At 40.1% G+C, this 24,528-nt stretch overlaps 1 protein-coding gene across 4 annotated transcripts in view; it reads left to right on the plus strand.

Moving 5' to 3' along the window:
• The window catches only part of ltbp1 (latent transforming growth factor beta binding protein 1), a 203,971-nt gene that overhangs the window by 81,552 nt on the left and 97,891 nt on the right, over window positions 1–24,528 (plus strand). For all 4 annotated transcript variants that reach the window (XM_033612892.2, XM_033612893.2, XM_033612894.2 and 1 more), the window contains exon 5: window positions 10,331–10,498. In XM_033612892.2, coding sequence (XP_033468783.1) covers window positions 10,331–10,498 — 168 coding nt within the window. The remainder of the gene's footprint in view (window positions 1–10,330; window positions 10,499–24,528) is intronic.

Raw genomic sequence — 24,528 nt, forward strand, 5'->3', positions numbered from 1 at the left:
AGGTTGGCAGAGGCTAGAAATAGGCATCATGGCAGGGTGTACAATTTCTCCATTAGCATTTACTATGGTGATGGAAGTCATCATCAGGGCTTCCAATTGGGTGGTAGGTGGAGAGAGACGGCAGAACGGGTTGCATCTTCCACCAGTTAGGGCTTACATGGATGACATGACACTGGTGACTACAACAATGCCATGTACAAAGAGGCTACTAGAGAAGGTAAATAAGAATCTCAAGTGGGCCAGCATGAAGATCAAGCCTAGTAAGTCTAGAAGCATCTCAATACGTAGAGGGAAGTTAAGTGATAGGAAGTTTGTCATAGATGATGAGGAAATCCCAACAATTAGGGAAAAGTCAGTAAAGAGCTTAGGTAGGTGGTACAATGTGGAGTTGAATGATAAGGAACAGGTGGTGAAATTTAGAAAAGAAGTGGCTGCAGGATTGGATAGAATAGATAAATCAGAACTTCCAGGAAAGTTGAAGTTGTGGTGTTTGCAGTTTGGGCTATATCCTAGGTTAATGTGGCCACTGTCAGTTTATGAAATTCCAATATCCATTGTGGAGAGAATTGAAAGGTCGGTTAGCTCCTATATTAGGAAGTGGTTGGGCACTCCTAGGTGCCTAAGTAGTGTTACATTGTATGGAAAAGGGATACTTCAGCTGCCTAGTTTAACAGAGTAATTTAAATGTACCAAGGTCAGGACAGAGCTGTTGTTATCTGGGAGTAAGGACGTGGTAGTTAGGAGTGTGGTTCCAAATCCAAGCAAGGGGAGGAAGTGGAACCCAAGATCGGCAGTTCAGGAGGCAGAGATACCTCTTAGACATGCAGAGATTGTAGGTAATGTTCAGTTTGGCCGGGGAGGCCTGGGGCTTGGCTCAGGCAAACCGGTATGGAATAAAGCAGGTCTCAAAGATAAAAGAAAGCTGGTCGTGGCACAGATACGTAGACAGGAGGAGATATTAAGGGGTGCAAAGGTAGTATCCTAGGCTAAACAGGGACAGCGGTTGAATTGGGAAAGTGTAGAGAAGAGGAAGCTTAGTTGGAGGGACCTGTGGAGTATGGAGGAGAATCGTATTAGATTCCTGGTAGGGGCTACATACGATGTGTTACCAACCCCCCAGAACCTAAGAAGAAGAAGCTTGCAGCCTTTCTTTCATCCTGTCTCATGCGACAGATGGCCTGTCAGCAACTGGCTTTGGTGCCACATCTGGGAAAGTTATTCCCTGTCTCCCCTCAACTATCCCTCAGCTCTCCACACTGCCAGAACACCCTCAGACAAATGTTAATAGTCTTGGCCTTGACTGAAGGTTTGGGCAGGGAGGATAACCTTGCCATCGCTGCCATGACCAAATGAGAGTGTCATGATGGTGTTTAATCAGAGAATGGATTTCTGGCACATCTTCATTTAGTTCTAAGTTCTACCCCTAAACTCCAGCAACACTGTTAGTATACAACTTAATTCTATGACCAAGTGGTTTAGGCCAACAGTCATTCGACCAAAATTCATCAGGATCATCCAGATCGTCTTCTGTCCCAAGAAAACTGTAGGGCTGTAGTCTCCTGGTCGACTAGTCAATTATTTGGTCGATATGCAATGAAGCTTGTATTTACCTGTATTTCACAGATATGAAACAATAAATTGTGAAGACAGTAAAGTCTCCACTAAAATAGCATTTTAAGTCTCGTGTGTGATTTATCCTTTAGGGATTTATACTTATGCTTCATAAGAACAGAGGAAATCTCCGCTTGTCGCTAGGCTAATGTATACAATGTAAAATGCCATAGGCTGGCACTAACAACATTAGCATGTTGTATTTGTTTGGAAAACGTGTTTAGTATGAGACAGTTGTTTTGTCGGTGAATCTTATGAGTTGTAATGGAGCCAAATTATGTGCCGTTACCTTTGTTAAATGGTGCTGTTGTCCCTGATTTTATATGAGAAGAAGGAAAGATCGTTAGATGCTAGGCTAATTTATACAATGTAAAATGCCATAGACTTGTGCTCTTAACGTTAGCATGTTGTATTGGTGGGGAAAGGGAGCATATCTATGTTTCCAGGGTTCTATGTTTCCCGGGTTCTATGTTCCCCACTTACACAAAAAAGGGTCTATGTTTCCCAGGTTCTATGTTGCCCGCTCAACCAAGCGGGAAACATAGAACCCTTTTTGTGTAAGCAGGGAACATAGAACCTTTTTTACAGAGTTAAGTGGGGAACATAGAACCCTGGAAACACAGGGATGACCCCGGGGGAAATATGTCCGGATAAAGACTTGACTTTGCACAGCTCCCTCTGAAAACACTTAGGACTTTATTCACTGTTTTTTACATATGCACTCCCTACCTCATGAAGGCACACTTTGATGTGTATCTTGTTGCTGATACCATTAATTTGCATAGATGAAAAAAATAACCAGTGAACTTTCTACATTACAAACATCTTTCCTGTCAAAAGGCTGTATTTGAGCCTTATTACTCTACTGTGTATAAAATCCATCCAAAGTCTTTTTGCTACTAAATCAAGCCAGCAAGGGAGAACAGCTCCTACTTTAGATCAGAGAACCCTAAAGAGAACATATGCATTGATTTTCTGCAAGTAGCTGTAAGCTATGAGGTGCAAAAACATTACAAATTACCCTTAAAATTTGTTCTCAGTCAATCCTGACTTCAGCATCTGTACAGTACTTCACTGTACTTTACTCCTGAGGCCTCTGCACTTCTTTTCCCTTACATGGATCACAAACCTCCTGTGGTCCGATGGAAAACATCAGAAAGAGAGAAAAGAAATACCCCCTCCCCTGACTTCACTATTTACACTATCATTCCTCCCTGCTCCACTCTCTCTAGCCTCTCCAGCCTGGATGAATCTCACTCTGAACATTTTTGTCCTTCAGGTTGATTGATGTCTGTGTTGTGTCTGGGATGCTCTCCTGACTCTCTTTCCATATGCTTGACACAACCAAAGACAACTGCCAGCAGTGTGCGCATACTTACAGAGGCATAGAAGTGAAGGGAGGGAGATTTCAGAGGATTTGGAAATGTTTTATCATTGTCGTGTCCAGGGAACCTTCTGCTCACAGACTTGTCAAAGTGGTTTTGACAGGTTGATGTGGGTTTGATTGGTATGACTGCGTAGAATACGAAGATGTTTGAAAAGCTGTTGGAAAACAATACATTTGCTATTTCTCTGTTAAGAGAAAAAAGAAAAATGTTTTGTGAGACATATTCCTCCCCTGAAGAAGATATCTATGCCACCTATTGGCAACCACCCTAATATGACTGGTGTTAACAGATATGAAAACTTAATCACTCAGTATGTTTATATGCACTGGTAAGTCGAGCTACAGTTATAGTTTAAATATGCTATTCAGTTGGACTGTGGCCCTTGTCCCAGTATACAAGCACAGGGGGGAACCTGATTTATTGACCTAAGTATGTCCAACTCCACTACGATAGCTGGCGCTATGCCCCCTTTCGGCTTGTTAGTGTTAAGCCTTATTCTGGTTGATCTATGACATCACAAACCCCCCCAGAAAATCGCCATTCCATGTTTTCCTCCCATCCATGTATGTTAAAATATTTAACTCTTTCAGCTGACACAGCATGAACTATCTCCTTGTCCGTCCAAAAATTCATGGCTTTAGATGAAGATTTCGTCATTTTGTTATCGGCTTCTTCCTCTGTTACGCATTTAATGCTATTTGACGTCTGGGTTAAAGCCTGGGGTGGACACTGTGGAGGATGTGCAGAATGCCTAGGCCAGTTTGGGTCTGATTGACTGTGTACACGCAGGAGTAACTTGACTCCCAATCACAATTTTCTGGGTGTGTTAGTCTGACTTTAAGAAGTTTGATTTGGTACAGTTACTGTTGGAATAACATGTTTACATTTTAAAAGTCCGTAATTAGTCGAATTATCAGAATATTTTCAGTGGTAAAGTGAACTTAAGGTATAAAATCAGTAGTGCCTTTTAAACCAAGTGGTCTCAGTTACCGGTACATTTACGTATGTGTCAGATCAGAAAACTCTCATACAACTGATTTTTGTGACAGTTATTTGTGTATTGGAAGACACTGACAAACTTAAGCCCTTTTTATACAGAGATCATGCTATGGGGCTTCTACAAAGTCCCATCTTTTTGCTGCCTTTGCATTTTTACACAGAACCATATAACAGCAGCATCATGCCACCCCAGTGTTTGATTTAAAAGAAGATTTTATGGTTGTGCGTAGACCCTACGCACGTAGCCAACGCATGTTGCCTATGCTGTTGTGAGCAGTTTTACTTTTGCGGTGGTGTGTCTGTGTCACTCTGCAGTTACACCTCCAAAACGCGACAGAGACAATTTCAGACACAAGTACAAGTAGCAACTAGCAATCTTTTCGTCTTCTCATATAAAACCAGAGACAACAGCAACATATAGGCTAACAAAGGTAATGGCACACAGTTTGGCTCCATTACAGCTCATAAAGTTCACTGACAAAAGAACTGTCCTGTACTAAACATGTTTTTTAAACAAATACAACAAGCTAACGTTATTAGCACAAGCCTATGGCATTTTACATTGGGTTAGCTTTCGCTGCCACGCCGGTATCCGGCCTATGTTGTACCAAATTTAGATTTTTCTATAGACAGCATTTCATGACCTGAGACAACATAGCTATGGATTGAATAACGCTGGAGTATTACTTTAAGTTCACTCATTGCCTTCTACATCTAGTGGACAAACATGGGAACAGCATATAATTTTACATCAGTAAGTTAATGCTGAGTTATGGCATGACCTCATTATATAGAACTGCATACAATGTATACACTGGGTTGTTTCACTTGAAAACTCCAGGTAATTAACTGCTCATGTATAGTTACACGCCATGATCATTTCTGACGTTAAATTACATTCTTTAGCAGAAGAAATAAATGGCAGTTTACATTGTTTTTTTTTACTTAAGCTTATCTGTAGGCCTAAGGCCTACATTTTTCTCCTGGGGTTCACAGATGCTAAACATTTACCATGTTTTATGACAGAGTCTCAAAAGGCCACATAAAACATGATAAATCAACAAGGTTCCCATGGGTCCTTGAAATCCTTGAAAGTTTATGAATTCTGGGAAAAAACATTTCAAGGCCCTGGAAAGTTTTTGAAAATATGCATAAATGTACACAGGTCATTGAAAGTCCTTGAATTGATCTATTTCTGTATTTGTATTGAAGAGGCTTTTGCACACCAGGATAATCAGCTTCAGTCATCAGGTGCGTTGGCACAGCAGAATGTGCTTAACATGGAAACAAGGATTGTCTGCACGCTGACTTGCACTTACAGCAATGGTTATAAACCATGGTTATAAACCATTGCTGTGTAAGTGCAAGTCAGTTTGCGGGCAATCCTTCTTTCCATCTATTTCTGTATGAAATTGCGTGAAAATAGGATTTTGCCGCATGAATTTTCAAAATTTTCTTGGGGGAGAACCCCTCGAACACCCCTTGGAATCTTTTTGTCACAAGACATATTACTGGGTTTTTTTAAGCAGATGATCAATACTACCATCAGATTGATGAAATTAACCTTGATCTGCACCGTAAAACAAATATTGAGCGTCTATGGATGTATGTGGGGCTTAGGCCTATAGATATCAATATGTTAACGTACACTCATTTCTTCTGTTTGCCACATGTGCATATGAACTCTTTTAAAGTAAAAAAAAAAAAAAAAAAAAAAAAAAAAAACAATAAAAAAAAACATGCCACCCTGTCCACGTATGTTCATGACCACACGTGCACAAGCAGATATTACGTCAAGTTAAAATCCCATCCGGCCTTCTGACCAAAGTTGGCAACCCTGGGCATTTTACATTGTATAAATTAGCCTAGCAACGAGTGGAGATTTCCTCTTCTCATATGAAACCTGGATAAATCCCTGAGTATAAATCCCTGAAGGATAAATCGAATGCTATTTTAATGGAGGTCTTACTGTCTTCACAATTTATTGTTTCTTATCTGTGAACTAAAAGTAAATACAAGCTTCGTTTCCACTGAGGGAAATGGTGTCAGTTAGGGGTGTAACGGTACACAAAAATCACGGTTCGGTACGTACCTCGGTACACAAGTTACGGTTCGTTTTTTTTCGGTACAGTAATGAAAAAAATAGAGTCCTAACTATTAAATATCTTTTACTTATTGGTAACCTTATTAAAACATACCACCACAGCAGTTAACTCTTTTTACACAATTTTTGAATGAAACAAATATATATAAAATCCTGCTTGTTTGTTTGAATGAAAATAGAAATATAAAAGTGAAAAATAAAATTCTGCTGTTTTTTTAACACATTTTTTGAATGAAAAATATAAATATACATTTCTGGTTAAACAGTTTTACTCAATTAAAATAAAAAGTATAGTGCAGCTGGTCAGCTTTAAAGCCTGCTCAGATTCAGTTTTACTAGGAACTTACTTAGCTTTCCCACTTTGTTAAAGTGCAGTAAACAAAACATGCTTATATCTAAAGTGCAGATTAAACAATTTTACTCAACTCCGATGGCGTTGATCATTTCTTTAGTGCGATGGTCAGGGAAACGCTCTTTCTTTTTAAACGACGACGATATCGTAGTTTGCACCAGATTGCTTTTTCTAGTTGTGCCGGTTAACATTCAAACTCGGGTGGTGTCGCTTTAGATGCGTTAGCATGTTAGACATGTTTCCAAGTACATACCCCGACCGTTGTTCTGCAGTGTCGGCACACTGCTTTTGTCTTGTCAACTTGTTTATTTCCATCTTCGTATTTTACCCTGAAACCAAAGTGTTCCCAAACGGAAGATTTAAGGTTTGCGGGTGGGTCTTCAGGTTCGTCAGGCTCACTTGCCATGTTGTCAAAATGCGAGAATGCGCTGCACAAAGTGAAAGTGGAGATTTACGGGACTCCCTCTGTCACTCAATTACGTCCGTCAGGGAACTAGATATTTTAAATGGTTCGGCTCGCAAAAACGGAATTAAAATAAAACAGAAGAAAATAAAATCATATCCTGCGCCCAATAATTTGGTACAGGGTCGTGCCGAACCGAAAGTCGCGTACCGAATGGTTCGACACAAATACATGTACCGTTACGGCCGTAGTGTCAGTATACAGCAATTCTGGGGAGGAGCATGTCAGGCTAAAAGCTTTGGCCACTATTGTGACCTATAAGATGCATGTCTGCAGCACTTTATGAACAATAACAATGGCAATAAAAATTGTTTACCATCTCTATTATATGACAGCTGATCTTGTCCTCTGCTTGGAGGGTTAAGAACTCCTGGTAGGGTTGGGTTAAAATTGATTCATTCAGTTTTATCTGATTCAAATCAATTTTCATTTGAGTCACCCGAGACCAATTCATAAAATGTGGGATCAAAGTTTAAACCTTGTTAATCCAGTAGTAGCTGCAACGCTATTTTTGTGTAGTTAATTAACATGCTGCAATAGCCTCTCTTCTCCCCACTTTTACACACACACGCACACACACACACACACACACACACACACACAAACACAGATTAGAGATGCCGTCGTGGAGGCAAGGAGGTGAAGAATACTTGAGTTGACGACAGCTATGTTTGTTACTGTAGATGCAATAAAACCTCTGTGAGGAAAAAGTCAGTACTTTATCAATACACCTGCTCAACAACACATAGTGATATTTCAGTCTGCTTTGTCCACAGTCTCTCATCCAATGCCGCTATTATTATGTTTTACACAAGCACAGGGTGCTTTCCAGCTAATAGGAAATTGTAACTAACAAGCTGAAACAACAGACAGACAGACATAAACAACAACTGTTTATGTCTAACAGTTGAGCTCAGTTTGCCACGCCATCTTAAAACTTACCAATAGTAAAGTGACCTGCAGGCAGAGGGAGGAGCAGAGAGGACAGCAGGACTGATACTGACTGACTGTGTTCTTCATTCCTTCTGAACTTTACTCAGTATTGTGATGTCAGGAATATGGTCAATTTTACTGACATTTTAGATTTGTTTCTAGTGAGATATTGAGTTTATATTGTGACTTTGCTGTTTTAATATTCCTGCTGCTGCTCTGGAAACAACATTCAGTCCTAAAATGCTCAGGTTTAATCCTGTTCTGAATTTATTCTTTTATAAGAAACAATTTCTTGTAAAATTTACGGTATGGGTTCTCTGGGAATCTCTTTCACATTCTATCAGAAATTGGTATTGTAACTGAAATATCCCCAATTGAATCGCTAATGAATTGAATCAAATCAGAAGATGGATTGAATCGGGATCCTGTGAACCAAAATCAAACTGATTCAGGAAATTGGTGGTGATACCCAGCTCTAGCTCCTGGACCTCATTGTTTTACAAATTTGCAGATATTTTGGCCGATGTTTTTCCTCTTTGAGTTAGCTGCAAACTGCTACCAGTTACTTTTTAAATCTCCTGCGACGGGTCGAGTAGCCTACATAACATGTTACACCCATCCTGTTCATAGTCTGTCCTGCCAGTTGTCTCTTTCATAACGATGTTGATTTGGTGCTATTACTACCTTCACTGCCAGTTTAAAGGGTTGACATCTCTGTCCAACCATTCTGCAATTGTACCTTTTATACAAAGCAGCGAGGTGGAATAACACTGTTATATTCCCACCTCAAACAGGCTTATATTGTCCTGATAGTAGTGGGTTAATCTGATTAAAGACCAGACACCTTAACACCTTAAAACTGGAGGTTGTTAAAGGAACAGTCTGTAGGGTTTTGACTGCTGAAAACAAATATGCTAACATACATAACTGAAGAGTTTGAAAATCAGCCATCTTTGTCCCTCAGTTAAGTATATTAAATCAATATTTAGAAAAAAACATTAATGTAAGTAAAACTCTGACAGGATCAGTAAACATGAATGACTTAAATTTTTTGTTCACAAATGCAGACCTGCACTCTATCAATTTGTGAGTGAGCAGTTTCCAGTTCTGTGTTTTGGAACCTTTTGTGCACATTTGGCTCACAAATAGTTCCTTTAATGAAGTGAGAACCCTCACTTTCCCCATCTTGAATTACCTTACCTTGCATTTCCCTTCCTATTTCTTATAGGGAGTAATCTTAAAGGGAATTGGGGAAACCATGTTTAGACTTCAAATCATGGACATCCATATACGGCAGCATTTCTGAAACCACCTCTTCAGTGGTATTTGGTTGTAACCAGGATATCATATTTGGTCCCTCTTTAATAGTTAATTTTTGCACCTATTAGGAAATGTTAAGGTAGCCTCAGGGTGTCTTATCCAGTGGTTTTCCCTGCCTCTCAGGTTTAGAAAGCATTCCTCCGGCTGCTTGGCATTACTCCATGCATCTGCACTCTCTGGTGTGAACAGCTGACAGCCACAGACAAAGCACTGAGCACTGGAGACAGGGGTTTGGAGCTGACACAGGGATGCCAAGAACAACCGCACAGGGAAGAGATATTAAAAGTCAATCAAGTTGAAAGAACTGAAGAAAGATCTGCCAAATGTACCTGAAGAGATTCATGTAAGATATTGGTGTACAGTAGGTAGAAAGATTAACACTTTGAGATTGGATCCAGTACCTCTGCCAGAGTTTGTACTCTTTACTCATCTCTTCTTCCTGTCAGTCTGTACTGAGGGCTGGGTTTTATCAGGGTGGGGAAGAAGACGGCGGTCAGGAAGACGGATAGATAAGCTTTTGTCTTACAGTACTTCTAAAGGATACTTCCTGATCTGGGTGTGAACTCCCAGCAAAGGATTTTTGGAGCTCTGATTTTTTTTGAGGTGCTTAAGTTCCTGAGCATAGTTTGCTAAATCTCAACAGTAAAAACTAAGGAGAAAGAATAAGAAGAAAACCAGAGAGCGAGGAAAGCAGGCACAGAAGCTGAAGGTGCCATGCCTGCTGTTTGTCTGTTTTGGAATAAAGCTTGGTGTGCTCATATGCCAATATCCACCTCTCAGAGACTTTTAATGAAGAATTGGAAGACATCCCAGAGTTTTGTTTGCTGACTTCTCTCTCCCAGATTTTTTTCTGTATTCCTGCACACGTTTCAGAGGCGCCACTGGATTTAGGAGCAGTGGAAGAGGAGGAGAAACAGATAGAGAGGGGTAGTTGGAAGCATATAAGTGCAGGGAGGAGACACATCACACGTTTCTCAAAATTGAAAATTACACAGTCCTTTTTTTTTTTTTTTTGTCATTGTTTTGACTGGAGCCTTACCAGTTGATTGAGACGAGTTTGAACTTGAAAGTAATGTAATATTTTCCAATGGATCAAAGAATAACCGGAGTGCTGCCCTCTCTCCCCCTCCTCTTGGTTTCTGCCATGTTTTCCGCGGCAGTGGGGAACCATACAGGAAGGATCAAGGTGGTCTTCACACCAACTATCTGCAAATTAACCTGCGTAGGAGGCAGATGTCACAACAACTGCGAGCTGGGAAACACCACCACCATCATCAGTGAGAATGGCCACGCTACAGACACCTTGACAGCACCCAACTTCAGAGTAGGTAAGTGATCCTGACTCACCAATTTACACACACACAGCTCTCTATGGATGGCACTTCTAGCTGGCTGTGATATTAAAGCTGTTGATGGAAAAGAAATTTGTTGATATCAGAACTATCTACTTAACTCTAGGAAAGCATTTAGCTTGAGCAGTCTGCAGAACTATCTGTTGTGATCTCTGGTATACAGGATAGCATACAGACAATATTAAACTAAAAAACAATGTTTCCATTCTCCATGTGTTTCTTTATCTACTATGATCTGTAAACACCAGGCAGCCTACTCTTGTTTACTGTCTAACGTCATTTAAAGTGCAATAGACTGCAGCTGCACAGTCTGACGTTCTACCGATGGTGGTGTTGTTCAGTTTTGCATCTCGTCCAGTACCCGGCAGGTGACCCACAAAAAAAGGTGGTATTTTGTTTTTATTTTATTTCTAGGTTGGATTCTGGGTGAAAAAAGAACACTCGAATATAATCACAGGTGTTTGATGATTAATATATTCAAATAAATTAACACGATGATAATTGAATTTAATGTTTAATGTAGCGTTCTAATCCCCTGACTGCTGACTTTGTGTGTCTGCTCTGAGGTCTACTGAGGATAAATGCATAGACAACTTTTTCCAAATCCTGCTGAGACAGATGTCATTTTATCCTTGATATATTTTTAAGGTGATTGTAGGCTGACTTTGTAATTGTCTTAATGTGGCTGTTGAAATTCAGGTCTGAATCAATGACTACACAAAGATTTCTGGCTTGGTCTGTGGTTTTTAACATTGCCAATTGAAGGTGAGCGCTGACTTATGACCATTCCTCCTAGGCTCCAAAAACCATTATCTCAGTTTTTCTTTAAATGAGGAAAATTGTGGCACATCCAAAAGATGATTTGTTCAATGTATTCAGTCATGTTTTGTTTTATATAATCTGAGCCAGTGGAAGCATATAGATGTTAAACAGAAGAAGTCCCAGAATGAAGCCTTGGGGAACTCCGCATTTCATTTTTTTTGTATACTCAGATGTGTAATTACCTGTAGACACAAAGTAGTTCCTATCCATTAAGTAGTAGCTGTAGTTGATGAGGTGGGTGTACTACTAGGTAAATGGGTAGGTTAATTAGGAGGAAGTGGATATACTTTCCTATGCACTCCACTTTTTGGCTGATAGGTGGGTATACTGTAAACAGCCAGAAAAAGAGGTGAGGATACCCTGTATACCTGCATACACCCTCCACAACACCACTGGTTATTAAAGAATTTGCTGTTTTGGTTCGGGCCGTGGATCTTGTGTTGACGAGACGGGTCGGGTCACGGAACTAATTGGTCGTAAGTGCAGGTTATTGTGGATGTGATATTACTGAGGTGAAAAAGCAACGTATCACCATGGTTTGGAGATTAACCGCCAAAACCATTACATACTAATGGCAGAATGTTAGGGGTGTAACGGTACACAAAAATCACGGTTCGGTACGTACCTCGGTACACAAGTCACGGTTCGTTTTTTTTTTTTCGGTACAGTAATGAAAAAAATAGACAACTATTAAATATCTTTTACTTATTGGTAACCTTATTAAAACATACCACCACAGCAGTTAACTCTTTTTACACAATTTTTGAATGAAACAAATATATATAAAATCCTGCTTTTTCACATTGTTTGAATGAAAATAGAACTATAAAAGTGAAAAATAAAATCCTGCTGTTTTTTTAACACATGTTTTGAATGAAAAATATAAATATACATTTCTGCTTAAACAGTTTTACTCAATTAAAATAAAAAGTATAGTGCAGCTGGTCAGCTTTAAAGTCTGCTCAGATTCAGTTTTACTAGGAACTTACTTAGCTTTCCCACTTTGTTAAAGTGCAGTAAACAAAACATGCTTATATCTAAAATGCAGCTTAAACAATTTTACTCAACTCCGATGGCGTTGGTTATTTCTTTAGCGCGATGGTCAGGGAAGCGCTCTTTCTTTTTAAACGACGACGATATCGTAGTTTGCACCAGATTGCTATTTCTAGTTGTGCCAGTTAACGTTCAAACTCGGGTGGTGTCGCTTTAGATGCGTTAGCATGTTAGACGTGTTTCCAAGTACATACCCGACCGTTGTTCCGCAGTGTCGGCACACTGCTTTTGTCTTGTCAACTTGTTTATTTACATCTTCGTATTTTACCCTGAAACCAAAGTGTTCCCAAACGGAGGACTTAAGGTTTGCGGGTGGGTCTTCAGGTTCGTCAGGCTCACTTGCCATGTTGTCAAAATGCGAGAATGCGCTGCACAAAGTGAAAGCAGAGATTTACGGTCGGACTCGGTCCGTCACTCAATTATGTCCGTCGGGGAACTAGATATTTTAAATGGTTCGGCTCGCAAAAACGGAATTAAAATAAAACAAAATAAAATAAAATAATATCCTGCCCCAATAATTCGAAAAGTCCGAAAGTCGCGTACCGAACGGTTCGACACAAATACATGTACCGTTACGGCCCTACAGAATGTTAACCTACCAGCAGAAATACTGATCTGTTTCTCCAACTGTAGTGTAAGAGATTTTGAAGTTTATTACACATCGCTATAGTTATGTTGATTTACACCAGAAGGATGCTTCACCAAGGAAATATAATATTCGCAGTTTGCATAACCCAGTTAAAATTCACATACTTTAAAAAAAAAAACAAACAAACTCGAAGATCCATTTATCACTAAAGCATATGTCATGCAAGAGAACCAGTAAAAACAAATGGAATGGTCAAAGTTGTCATATTGACCATTTGAGGTGTATTGATTGATTTAAGACATCAGCTCATGGATTGAGTAGCATTTCTCAGTCCCTAGCTGCTGTTATCTAGTAAAGATGAAAAGGCAGCAAAACATCCTTTCTTTTTTTGGAATAAGTAAAGGTATAAGTTAATGATGATGTAACCAGTGTGGACAAGTTACTCTCAAAATGTAATATATTACATATTACTAGATACCTTCATTTAAAGGCATAAGTGACTTTGCAATATTACTCTATATTCATTTTAAATGGATGAGGGTCATGTTGCTTCACAGCAGGGAATCAAAGTTTATTACAGTTCATTTCTGTGTTTCATATATCTGAGCCATTCATGCATCCACATACAATAGTTACCACTTTGCATTAACCCCCCTGCTTATATTAATAATAGCCTGATGATAAAGAACCATTAAATAGCCTAGACTGTTCAAAATAAATGATTAGCCTTTGACACAGGAAGGGTCAGGCAGAGAATCAAAGTCTAATCATTATGAGATATGGATAAATATTTGTGGGCCTATGATATGAAATACAATAAATAAATGTTGAGGTTAGCACAACAAACGGAATGGCATGCTAGTCAATTACTATGACAAGCTCCGGTTCGTGGTGTACCAGAGCCAAAGTCGTACATTTTTCTATAAATATATTATATCAGCACAAAAAAAAAAAAAAAAAAAGTGGTGCTGATGGTGATGACCTCATCACTGTGATCGCGCCATATTAACGTGAGATTGCAGTGATACAGTTGTCATCATAGCCTTTTGTGTACATGAGCAGCTGTGTGCTAAAACATTCCTCACATCATCCTTATAAGGTTATGATGTGTCAATGTTGTGTCAAAAAGTGGTAAGAGAAACAATACAGCTTTAAAAGTTACTGTAGGCAATGTAATTAATGTAACTCACTTAAGAGCCTCGTATAGAATGTAGTGCAACTACTATGACCAGTGTTTATTAGTCAAGAAAAAAAAAATGAAATGTGTCACTTATCTAAAAACACAGTGTATTTATTTATTGATTCATTTTTCTGCATGTGAAATAAGTGAGATAAAAGTATAGATGAGAGAGCTTTGGAGCTGGTAAAAGTTATTTTTTCACTTGGGATTAAACTCGCTTTCATTTGTTTGGAAATTGGATATCCACATCACAGACACGTCTCTGTACCTGACAGATAAACATTACATACTGTATATATATTCCCAAAGGTGTTCAATAAAAAGTTGGACAAACTCATAGAAATGTTGAAATTCAGTCAGGGGCATCTTTTCTTGGCTGAAAAACATATCTATTTTAAGCCGACCCTCTGTGGGAGATGAATAGACTTATAACTTGTTGATCATTTTGCTTGAATATGATTTATGATTTAGCAGAAGTACAACATATGTTCATCTTTGACTAACTCATGTATCCATTTAGATACCTTTTAATTAATTTGGATCTTAGCTTCTACAGTGTTCTTTAGGAGTCAAGATGCATTGTTTGTATGCTAGGAAGGAATTGTATCATGATTAAATTGATCTGATGTGTCAGGCTGAGAATCAAAACTGTACGCAAAATGTCCTTGAACTGAGTGTATACAATAAGATGGCAGCCTCAGGACATCATGAAGCAAGTTCTGTTTCTGAGCATGTAACGTGGGTGTTCTTTAATGTGTTGCGCAGGCACTGAAATCTGTGTCTGAACCTGCCTTAGTCCATACAAGGAGCAAATCTCCAGCTCTGACACATGCAGAAACATGGGAAGAGCGGAACAAGTTGAATTCCTGTCTGACTCAGCTGTACAAATTAGTAGAACTGGAGTAACACCAGCTCAAACAGAAAAAAACAGCAGACTATTAACTCAGGGTGACCTGGAGGGATGGTTTTCTTCTGTTTACTGGAACTGATTTGTAGTGATGTGTGGGTTCACTCGTAGCCGTTTAATATATACTTATCCTAGTGCAGAATAAAAATGGCAGTGAAAGAAACCTTGGGTGTTGTTAATACATAACATTATTATACATAGTTGAGTTGTAAATGTGAGTTCTTAGCACAGTAATCCAGCCACAATGTCCTTTATATGAAAATATGGAATTTAGATCAGCCACCACATGGATTGGTAAATTAAAACACTGTTAACTTGGACTAAAGGGGTGAATGTGGCTCAAGAGGTAGAGAGGGTCATTCACTAATTGGGGTTTCTGGCTCCTCCATTCCGCATGTCGCAGTATCCTTGGCGGAGATACTGAACCCAAGTTGCGAAATTGTGAGTGCGTGTTCACTGAGTAGCAGGTACAGTGTGTGAATGCAACTCTGTAGTGTAAAAGCACTTTAAGTGTTCGGATGACTGGAAAGGTGCTGTACAAGTGAAGTCCATTTACTATTCAGTAACTCTTGAACAAATGACGTAAATTTCCTCACCTGCCTATGTCAGAGAGGGTTGATACAGATGCCCATGGTTGACCAACATTTGACTGCAGACTGTATGCACCATCTGCATGAACACTTTTGGAATATATTACATTAGATTAGGTTTACAGATTAGGTTAATTTAACTGTATTTTCATTGCAGAGAGTACAGACAACGGAATGCAGTAAAAAAAAAAAGGTAGTTTTTATACCTCCATGCTGGTGATGGCCGTGGCTGGAGTCATTATTTTTCCAGGGTACCGATAGTCTATCCATCCTGCACGTCAGTCCATTCATCTCAAAGGCCAAGGTCACTGTGACCTCACAAAAACATGTTTTGGCCACAACTCAAGAAGTCATATGCTAATTGTGACAAAAATTCACACAAATGTTTAAGCCTGGGTTTGTTGAAGGTGGCAGTGCTGTTTGGGCTGAGAAAGCCTGTGAGCCTCTATCTCCTTTAACTTTAGCTTATATTGGTGTTATGCTATGTAGCGTGTGAAGTAGAGTACGGTGAATGTGCTAGGAAAGGTAGTATCGGCACGGTCACTACCTGGAGTTCGCATAAACGGAGCCTGGGTTTGTTGAAGGTCATGAGAAAGCCATGAGAAAGCCAGGTGTGGGGAGCAGTGAGAGCTGGCATTAGGGGAGTGTCTCTGGGACGCCAGAGATCACTGTCTAGCCTCCTGGAAGTGTTGTGGGACCAACTAGACGAAACACTGGTGAAAGGAGGTTCCCACCTGATGACCCCAAAGACATGCTAGTTATCACTGCTCATTGGTCTGTGTAGTTAAGCCTTGCCATAGTAGCTTATCACAGGGCTTAGGAGGTTATTCACTGAGTGCTGATCCTTTCTCTAGAGCACGAATGTCTTGTGTTTATTTGAACTAATAGTGTAAAGTGATGGTGTGATGACATTTTATTAGGGCTGCCACTAGCGATTATTTTCATTGTCGACTAATCTGTCGATTATTTCTTCGATTAGTCGACTAATCATTTCATCGAAAAATGTGTTAAAATGTTGAAAAATGTCGGTTTGTCTCGTCCAAACCCCAAAATTACGTCACCTAATGTCTTGTTTCATACTCACGCCAAAGGGTTTTAGTTAACTGTCACGGGAGAGTGTGTAAAGCTGCCAATATCTGAACGTAAGAAGCTGCAGTAAGAGTATTTTGGGGAAATTTTATAGTACTTTTCTATGAAAAATGACTCAAACCGATTAGTCAACTACTAAAATAGTCACCGATTATTTTAATAGTCAATTAGTCATCGATTAGTCGACTAATCGTGGCAGCCCTACATTTTATATCCAAAAGGTAAAAGGTCAACTTTACTGTGACATCATAATGTTTCTGGCCATTACTCAATGTCATTACTCATGAATAAAAGGAGAGACATTTGATCAGATACTGAATTGGTGACTCTAATCTTGAGTGTCCACCTTTTGAGACCTGTAGATCTTCTGTGCTGCCGGGGGAAGATATATATGAAGCATCCACATTTTTTAATGTCATGGCTATGTACAAGTCTGGAGAGACATGGACGTAAACTGTACTGTAACTACAACTTGACTGGTTGGCAGAGGCATATAACCATGAGGCACTAATTCTAGATTTTATCAGATGCATTCTGCTTAGCGACTTTTACACTGTGTCCAGCTGTCTTAATGCATCCACAAAATCCACAACAGATTCCTAATCAAAGTTCTCTATTAGGTTTTTGATAAATGTAGATCAATGTGAATTCCAGACCTTTTGTTGGTGGGTGAAATATATGTCATCCAAAGAAATCTTGAATATGTCAAACTGTTTATTAAAACTGGAAAAAAGGGTTTGGTTGGGTTTTAAGTTAAAATTGGTTAAGTTATAATTTTAATGGCATTGGATGACTATATCCTCATTATGTAAAAGGTTCTTCTAAATCCTTTAGATAGCAAAAACTCTTAGGAAGTGAATGATTCACCTTCACCCCAGTGTTATATGCAGGTTCATGTATTAAGTGCCGCTGCAATAATGGTGGCTTGTTTGTTCTGCCAACAACTCAGATTCATCCTAAAAGTTGCATCAGTCAGAAATACAGAACAGTTAAACAAATATTTAATATTTTCCAAAGTACTGTTGATATTTTGAGAGGATGTTGCTGATTTACATTGCACATGGATCAGACTAAAGGTGAAGTAATAGAGCTTTAGCCTCATGTGCCTGTCCAGACTCGCCTGATTCCTCCCCCTGCCCTCTGTCTTTCTCCCCTTCCTTCCTCTGTCTTTCTCATCTGTGTGATAGGGTGCAGACCTGAGCCAAAGAACTGGGTAGCTGAAAGTTTATTTGCAGTCCAGACTGAGCTCAAAGCGCCGAGACAGAATGAATTGACCTGTCTTGTTTATCATACTTAACCAATGAGAGAGGCTGTTAGGGAATGTTGATTCATGATACAATGGAAGAAAGGGGAGGGTCTTTTTAAACTCAACCCACAACCCACGAAAACATGTTGGCTAATTAAGAGAGCTAGCTAAGTCCAGATGATAAGGCTAGGTACAGTAGATTTATCAGGGTTTCAGCAGGTTCCTATGAACTGAGGAAAAATGTTAATATCAAAGCTAATTATCATATCACAATGAAATGAACTTTCTTTTCAACCAAATGTTGTCTGGTTATATGCTAGATACAGTAGATGCCTTAGCTTTTCACCAGCTAATCAGCAAAAAGAATGCTCCCTGGGACTCCGGCCCAGTTCTTCATCCATTTGTCTGATTGTCTTTAAGCCTGACTGGCTCTATCTCTGTTTTTCATGTCCTTTTTGACATGACTTCAAGAAGACGTCCTTAATTGCAAAAGAAAATATTGCACTTCTTAATCCATTGGGGAAAGCTTGTGGTTGTAGTTATTAGCCCGACTGCTAAAAAACATAGCTTTTCTGTGTTTCCTGGCATTCACTCCTCTTTTTGCCAGACTTTATGTTTTTAATATAATTTTAATTAATTTTAATTTAATTTTTAATTTTATATACTTTATTAATCCCCCTGAGGGGAAATTCAATTTTAATGCAAGTACAAAATATGAAGCTGCACATCAGATGGCTCGTTTGAGATGTTCAATAACCAGGGATGACTGGGCAGTGCAGGTGGTACGATTTCTCTCCAGCCTGTTCCTGACCTGCTCTGGCATCATGCAAATGTAAAAGCAATAACCTCATGAGACCAAGGCGGCTGATGTTTTTGGACCTCAGCGCTACAGTTGCTCTCCACCAACTGCAAAATTCCATGGCATGATGGGAAGGAACAGACTCTCCCCTCATCTCTTTTAGATGTTGGATCAGCAATATGATGTTTTATAAAAGCTTTTCAATTTTGTTTGATTGGAGAGATTCTGACTTTATAAGCCCGATTTTGCTCTATGAAGGTTTATTCTGTTAAAGGAATAAATGTCTGATCAGTGGTGACTTTTATCAGCCAGAGCGGCTGAATACATATAGTTTTCATAAACTGCATGCAATCTATGATAGTTGCAGTCTACAATATTAATAATACTTCTTAAATTCTTTGTAATCATGAAGAAAATTGATATGATGGCATGCCTTACATCAGTGGTTCTCAAACTTTTCCTGTCATGTCCCCCTTTGGAGGAAGAAAATTTTTCATGCCCCCCTCCCCAACAAAATTGTGACAAAATGGGCCATGTTTACCTTTATTGAAATTGCATCAAAATCATCAATATTCCTTTCACCTTTCTTTTAGTAATTTGTGTCGAATAAGAACAATAACGATGAAGTTGCAAACATTAAAAAAAAAAAAAAAAAAAAAACACTTTTTGTGACATTTGTCACTAGATTGCACCACCAGTCTGTGTGCTTTTTAAAAAAAACAGAGAAAAAATCAATAAAATGTGCATTCACTTGCAAAAAAGAACAAATGCAGATACTTGGCAAGAAAGATGACCAAGTCAATTTGTGAGAGTTCCATTCTTATCACTGCATTACTGGCTGCAATGAGCCTGTTTTGCGCTGCACATCTTTTCAAAATGGGGCCACTCTCAAGTCATGCTCAATGTTGAGCTTAGATCTGTACTTTGTTTTCAGTGAGGCAACAGCAGAAAAGCCTATCTCACAGAGATAAGATGTGGCGAAGGGAAGCAGAATGCCCACAGCCCTCTGCCCTATGAGTGGATGCTCCCTCTCCACACCAAGCCAGAATTCACACAGTGTCTGAGCAGTAAACCTCAGCGTCAGGGTGGAGTCAGATGTCATCTCGATGAATTGGTCCTCTTCAGCAGAGCTGAAATCAGCAGGTGCTGCTGTGTTAAATGGATCTATCATCCAATCATACTGAGCAGTGTTGTTTGAGAAGTATTTTTGAAAGAATCCTCTCAGGGAAGAGATGTGCTCCTTCAGACATGAAATCACTGTGGTGGCTCCAGAATCACTGGTGTCAGCAAATTCACTCAGATTCTCAAAGAAATCAGTGTTTCCTTCATCAAGTCGCCTGCCCCACATCTCGAGCTTTTGAATGAATGTGCAGATCTTGTCTTCCAGTTGAGGGAGGTGCTTGTCTCTGCCTTGAAGCTGAAGATTCAATTCATTCAGTTTTCCAAATATATCGCTGAGATAGGCCAGTTTCATCAGAAATTGTTCATCACTGAACTTGCTTGCAACTGCATGCATATTCTCCTCCTCCAAAAACACCTGAATTTCGTCTCTGAGCTCAGACGCGTGACAACACCTTCCCTCAGGAGAGCCATGTGGCATTGCTGTGAAACAACACAGCTGAATGTTTTGCTCCCATCTCCTCATAAAGTGAGGAGAACAGCCACACTTTTAGGGGTCTTGTTTGGATGAAATTGACCATGCCAACATTGTTCAATACTTCGTTTAGTTCAGGACTCATCTGTCTTGATGCTAGCCCTTCTCTGTGTATGACACAGTGCGTCCATTGCGCATTTGGCGAGACCTGCTTGATTAGTGCCTGCAATCCTTTCTTTTTCCCTGCCATGGTCAGTGCACCATCCGTGCAAACGCCCAGACAGTTCTCCCATTTCAGCCCATGTTCTGTCAGGTAACAGTCAAGAAGCTTAAAAAGTTCATCAGCTGTTGCTCTGCTTGGGACGTACTCGCAAAACAGCAAATCGTCATACAGTGACTCTGACGTGACAAAGCGAGCATAAGCAATAAACAAGCAGTCTTTATTGCTATCAGTAGCCTCATCCACTTGTAAGGCGAAATGTTAGTCTTTGAGTTTTTCAGTGAGTTGTTCCTCCAGGTCACCTGAAATGTGGCATATACAGTACAGGCCAAAAGTTTGGACACACCTTCTCATTCAATGCGTTTTCTTTATTTTCATGACTATTTACATTATAGATTCTCACTGAAGGCATCAAAACTATGAATGAACACATGTGGAGTTATGTACTTAACAAAAAAAGGTGAAATAACTGAAAACATGTTTTATATTCTAGTTTCTTCAAAATAGCCACCCTTTGCTCTGATTACTGCTTTGCACACTCTTGGCATTCTCTCCATGAGCTTCAAGAGGTAGTCACCTGAAATGGTTTTCCAACAGTCTTGAAGGAGTTCCCAGAGGTGTTTAGCACTTGTTGGCCCCTTTGCCTTCACTCTGCAGTCCAGCTCACCCCAAACCATCTCGATTGGGTTCAGGTCCGGTGACTGTGGAGGCCAGGCCATCTGCCGCAGCACTCCATCACTCTCCTTCTTGGTCAAATAGCCCTTACACAGCCTGGAGGTGTGTTTGGGGTCATTGTCCTGTTGAAAAATAAATGACCGTCCAACTAAACGCAAACCGGATGGGATGGCATGTCGCTGCAGGATGCTGTGGTAGCCATGCTGGTTCAGTGTGCCTTCAATTTTGAATAAATCCCCAACAGTGTCACCAGCAAAACACCCCCACACCATCACACCTCCTCCTCCATGCTTCACAGTGGGAACCAGGCGTGTGGAATCCATCCGTTCACCTTTTCTGCATCTCACAAAGACACGGCGGTTGGAACCAAAGATCTCAAATTTGGACTCATCAGACCAAAGCACAGATTTCCACTGGTCTAATGTCCATTCCTTGTGTTTCTTGGCCCAAACAAATCTCTTCTGCTTGTTGCCTCTCCTTAGCAGTGGTTTCCTAGCAGCTATTTGACCATGAAGGCCTGATTGGCGCAGTCTCCTCTTAACAGTTGTTCTAGAGATGGGTCTGCTGCTAGAACTCTGTGTGGCATTCATCTGGTCTCTGATCTGAGCTGCTGTTAACTTGCGATTTCTGAGGCTGGTGACTCGGATGAACTTATCCTCAGAAGCAGAGGTGACTCTTGGTCTTCCTTTCCTGGGTCGGTCCTCATGTGTGCCAGTTTCGTTGTAGCGCTTGATGGTTTTTGCGACTCCACTTGGGGACACATTTAAAGTTTTTGCAATTTTCCGGACTGACTGACCTTCATTTCTTAAAGTAATGATGGCCACTCATTTTTCTTTAGTTAGCTGATTGGTTCTTGCCATAATATGAATTTTAACAGTTGTCCAATAGGGCTGTCGGCTGTGTATTAACCTGACTTCTGCACAACACAACTGATGGTCCCAACCCCATTGATAAAGCAAGAAATTCCACTAATTAACCCTGATAAGGCACACCTGTGAAGTGGAAACCATTTCAGGTGACTACCTCTTGAAGCTCATCGAGAGAATGCCAAGAGTGTGCAAAGCAGTAATCAGAGCAAAGGGTGGCTATTTTGAAGAAACTAGAATATAAAACATGTTTTCAGTTATTTCACCTTTTTTTGTTAAGTACATAACTCCACGTGTTCATTCATAGTTTTGATGCCTTCAGTGAGAATCTACAATGTAAATAGTCGTGAAAATAAAGAAAACGCATTGAATGAGAAGGTGTGTCCAAACTTTTGGTCTGTACTGTACGTCTTGCAACTGTGTTGTTGGAAAGAGGGACAGCCTTCAAATTTTCAGCGCTTGTCTCATCAAACATGGTTGACACCATATCTAAAGCTGTGGGGAGTATGAGCTCCTCTGCTATCATGTGTGGTTTCTTGAACTGGGCAATTCTGTATGCGACTTTGTATGATGCCATTAGTGCTTTGCTGTTCACCGATGCAGCTTTAACAAAGCAAAAAAGTTTTCTCTGAAAGAAGTTGAATGGCTTATTGGCATAACTGGGGTGTAATATGTCTAAGTGTCTTTTTAATTTGTTGGGCCTCATACTGTCAGCTGCCAGTGTTTTCAGACACAAAAGACACACTGGTCTCTCCTCATCTCCCACCGCATTTATTGAACCCAAGAGCAAGATAGGCTTAGTCATACACTGCCTGGCCAAAAAAAAAGTCACCACCAAAAAAAAAGGTCATACACTCTAATATTTCGTTGGACCGCCTTTAGCTTTGATTACGGCACGCATTCGCTGTGGCATTGTTTCGATAAGCTTCTGCAATGTCACAAGATTTATTTCCATCCAGTGTTGCATTAATTTTTCACCAAGATCTTGCATTGATGATGGTAGAGTCTGACCGCTGCGCAAAGCCTTCTCCAGCACATCCCAAAGATTCTCAATGGGGTTAAGGTCTGGACTCTGTGGTGGCCAATCCATGTGTGAAAATGATGTCTCATGCTCCCTGAACCTGTCTTTCACAATTTGAGCCCAATGAATCCTGGCATTGTCATCTTGGAATATGCCCGTGCCATCAGGGAAGAAAAAATCCATTGATGGAATAACCTGGTCATTCAGTATATTCAGGTAGTCAGCTGACCTCATTCTTTGAGCACATACTGTTGCTGAACCTAGACCTGACCAACTGCAGCAACCCCAGATCATAACACTGCCCCCACAGGCTTGTACAGTAGGCACTAGGCATGATGGGTGCATCACTTCATCTGCCTCTCTTCTTACCCTGATGCGCCCATCACTCTGGAACAGGGTAAATCTGGACTCATCAGACCACATGACCTTCTTCCATTGCTCCAGAGTCCAATCTTTATGCTCCCTAGCAAATTGAAGCCTTTTTTTCCGGTTAGCCTCACTGATTAGTGGTTTTCTTAAGGCTACACAGCTGTTCAGTCCCAATCCCTTGAGTTCTCTTCGCATTGTGCGTGTGGAAATGCTCTTACTTTCACTATTAAACATAGCCCTGAGTTCTACTGTTGTTTTTCTTCGATTTGATCTCACCAAACGTTTAAGTGATCGCCGATCACGATCATTGAGGATTTTTTTCCGGCCACATTTCTTCCTCGAAGACGATGGGTCCCCACTATCCTTCCAGTTTTTAATAATGCGTTGGACAGTTCTTAACCCAATTTTAGTAGTTTCTGCAATCTCCTTAGATGTTTTCTCTGCTTGATGCATGCCAATGATTTGACCCTTCTCAAACAGACTAACATCTTTTCCACGACCACGGGATGTGTCTTTCGACATGGTTGTTTGGGAAATGAGAAGCAACTCATTGCACCAGTTGGGGTTAAATAACTTGTTGCCATCTGAAAGATAATCGCCCATGCAGTAATTATCCAATAGGAGGCTCGTACCTATTTGCTTAGTTAAATCCAGGTGGCGACTTGTTTTTTGGCCAGACAGTGTATTTTGTTGACTTGTTTTTTGGTTGATTACCGTCAGCTGAGCACTTTGTCTTGTTTGTATCAGAAGCATCGCCTGTTTTTCTTTTTGTCCCTGTCAAAACTCTCTGTCTGGATGAAAGCCAGTTTAACTGTTAAATTTTAATGTGAAAGCACAGTTTGTTTATTGTTCCACCAGAAAAAAGATTCTGACATCAAAACATTACTCACTCTGTAACTGAATATTGAACTTAGTAACAGAATCTATGTTTAGATTAGATAACCACCTCCTCAACCCTCACACTGAACACCAGCGTCTCATACAAT

This window comes from Epinephelus lanceolatus, chromosome 17 (assembly GCF_041903045.1).
Source record: "Epinephelus lanceolatus isolate andai-2023 chromosome 17, ASM4190304v1, whole genome shotgun sequence".
NCBI lineage: Eukaryota > Metazoa > Chordata > Actinopteri > Perciformes > Serranidae > Epinephelus > Epinephelus lanceolatus.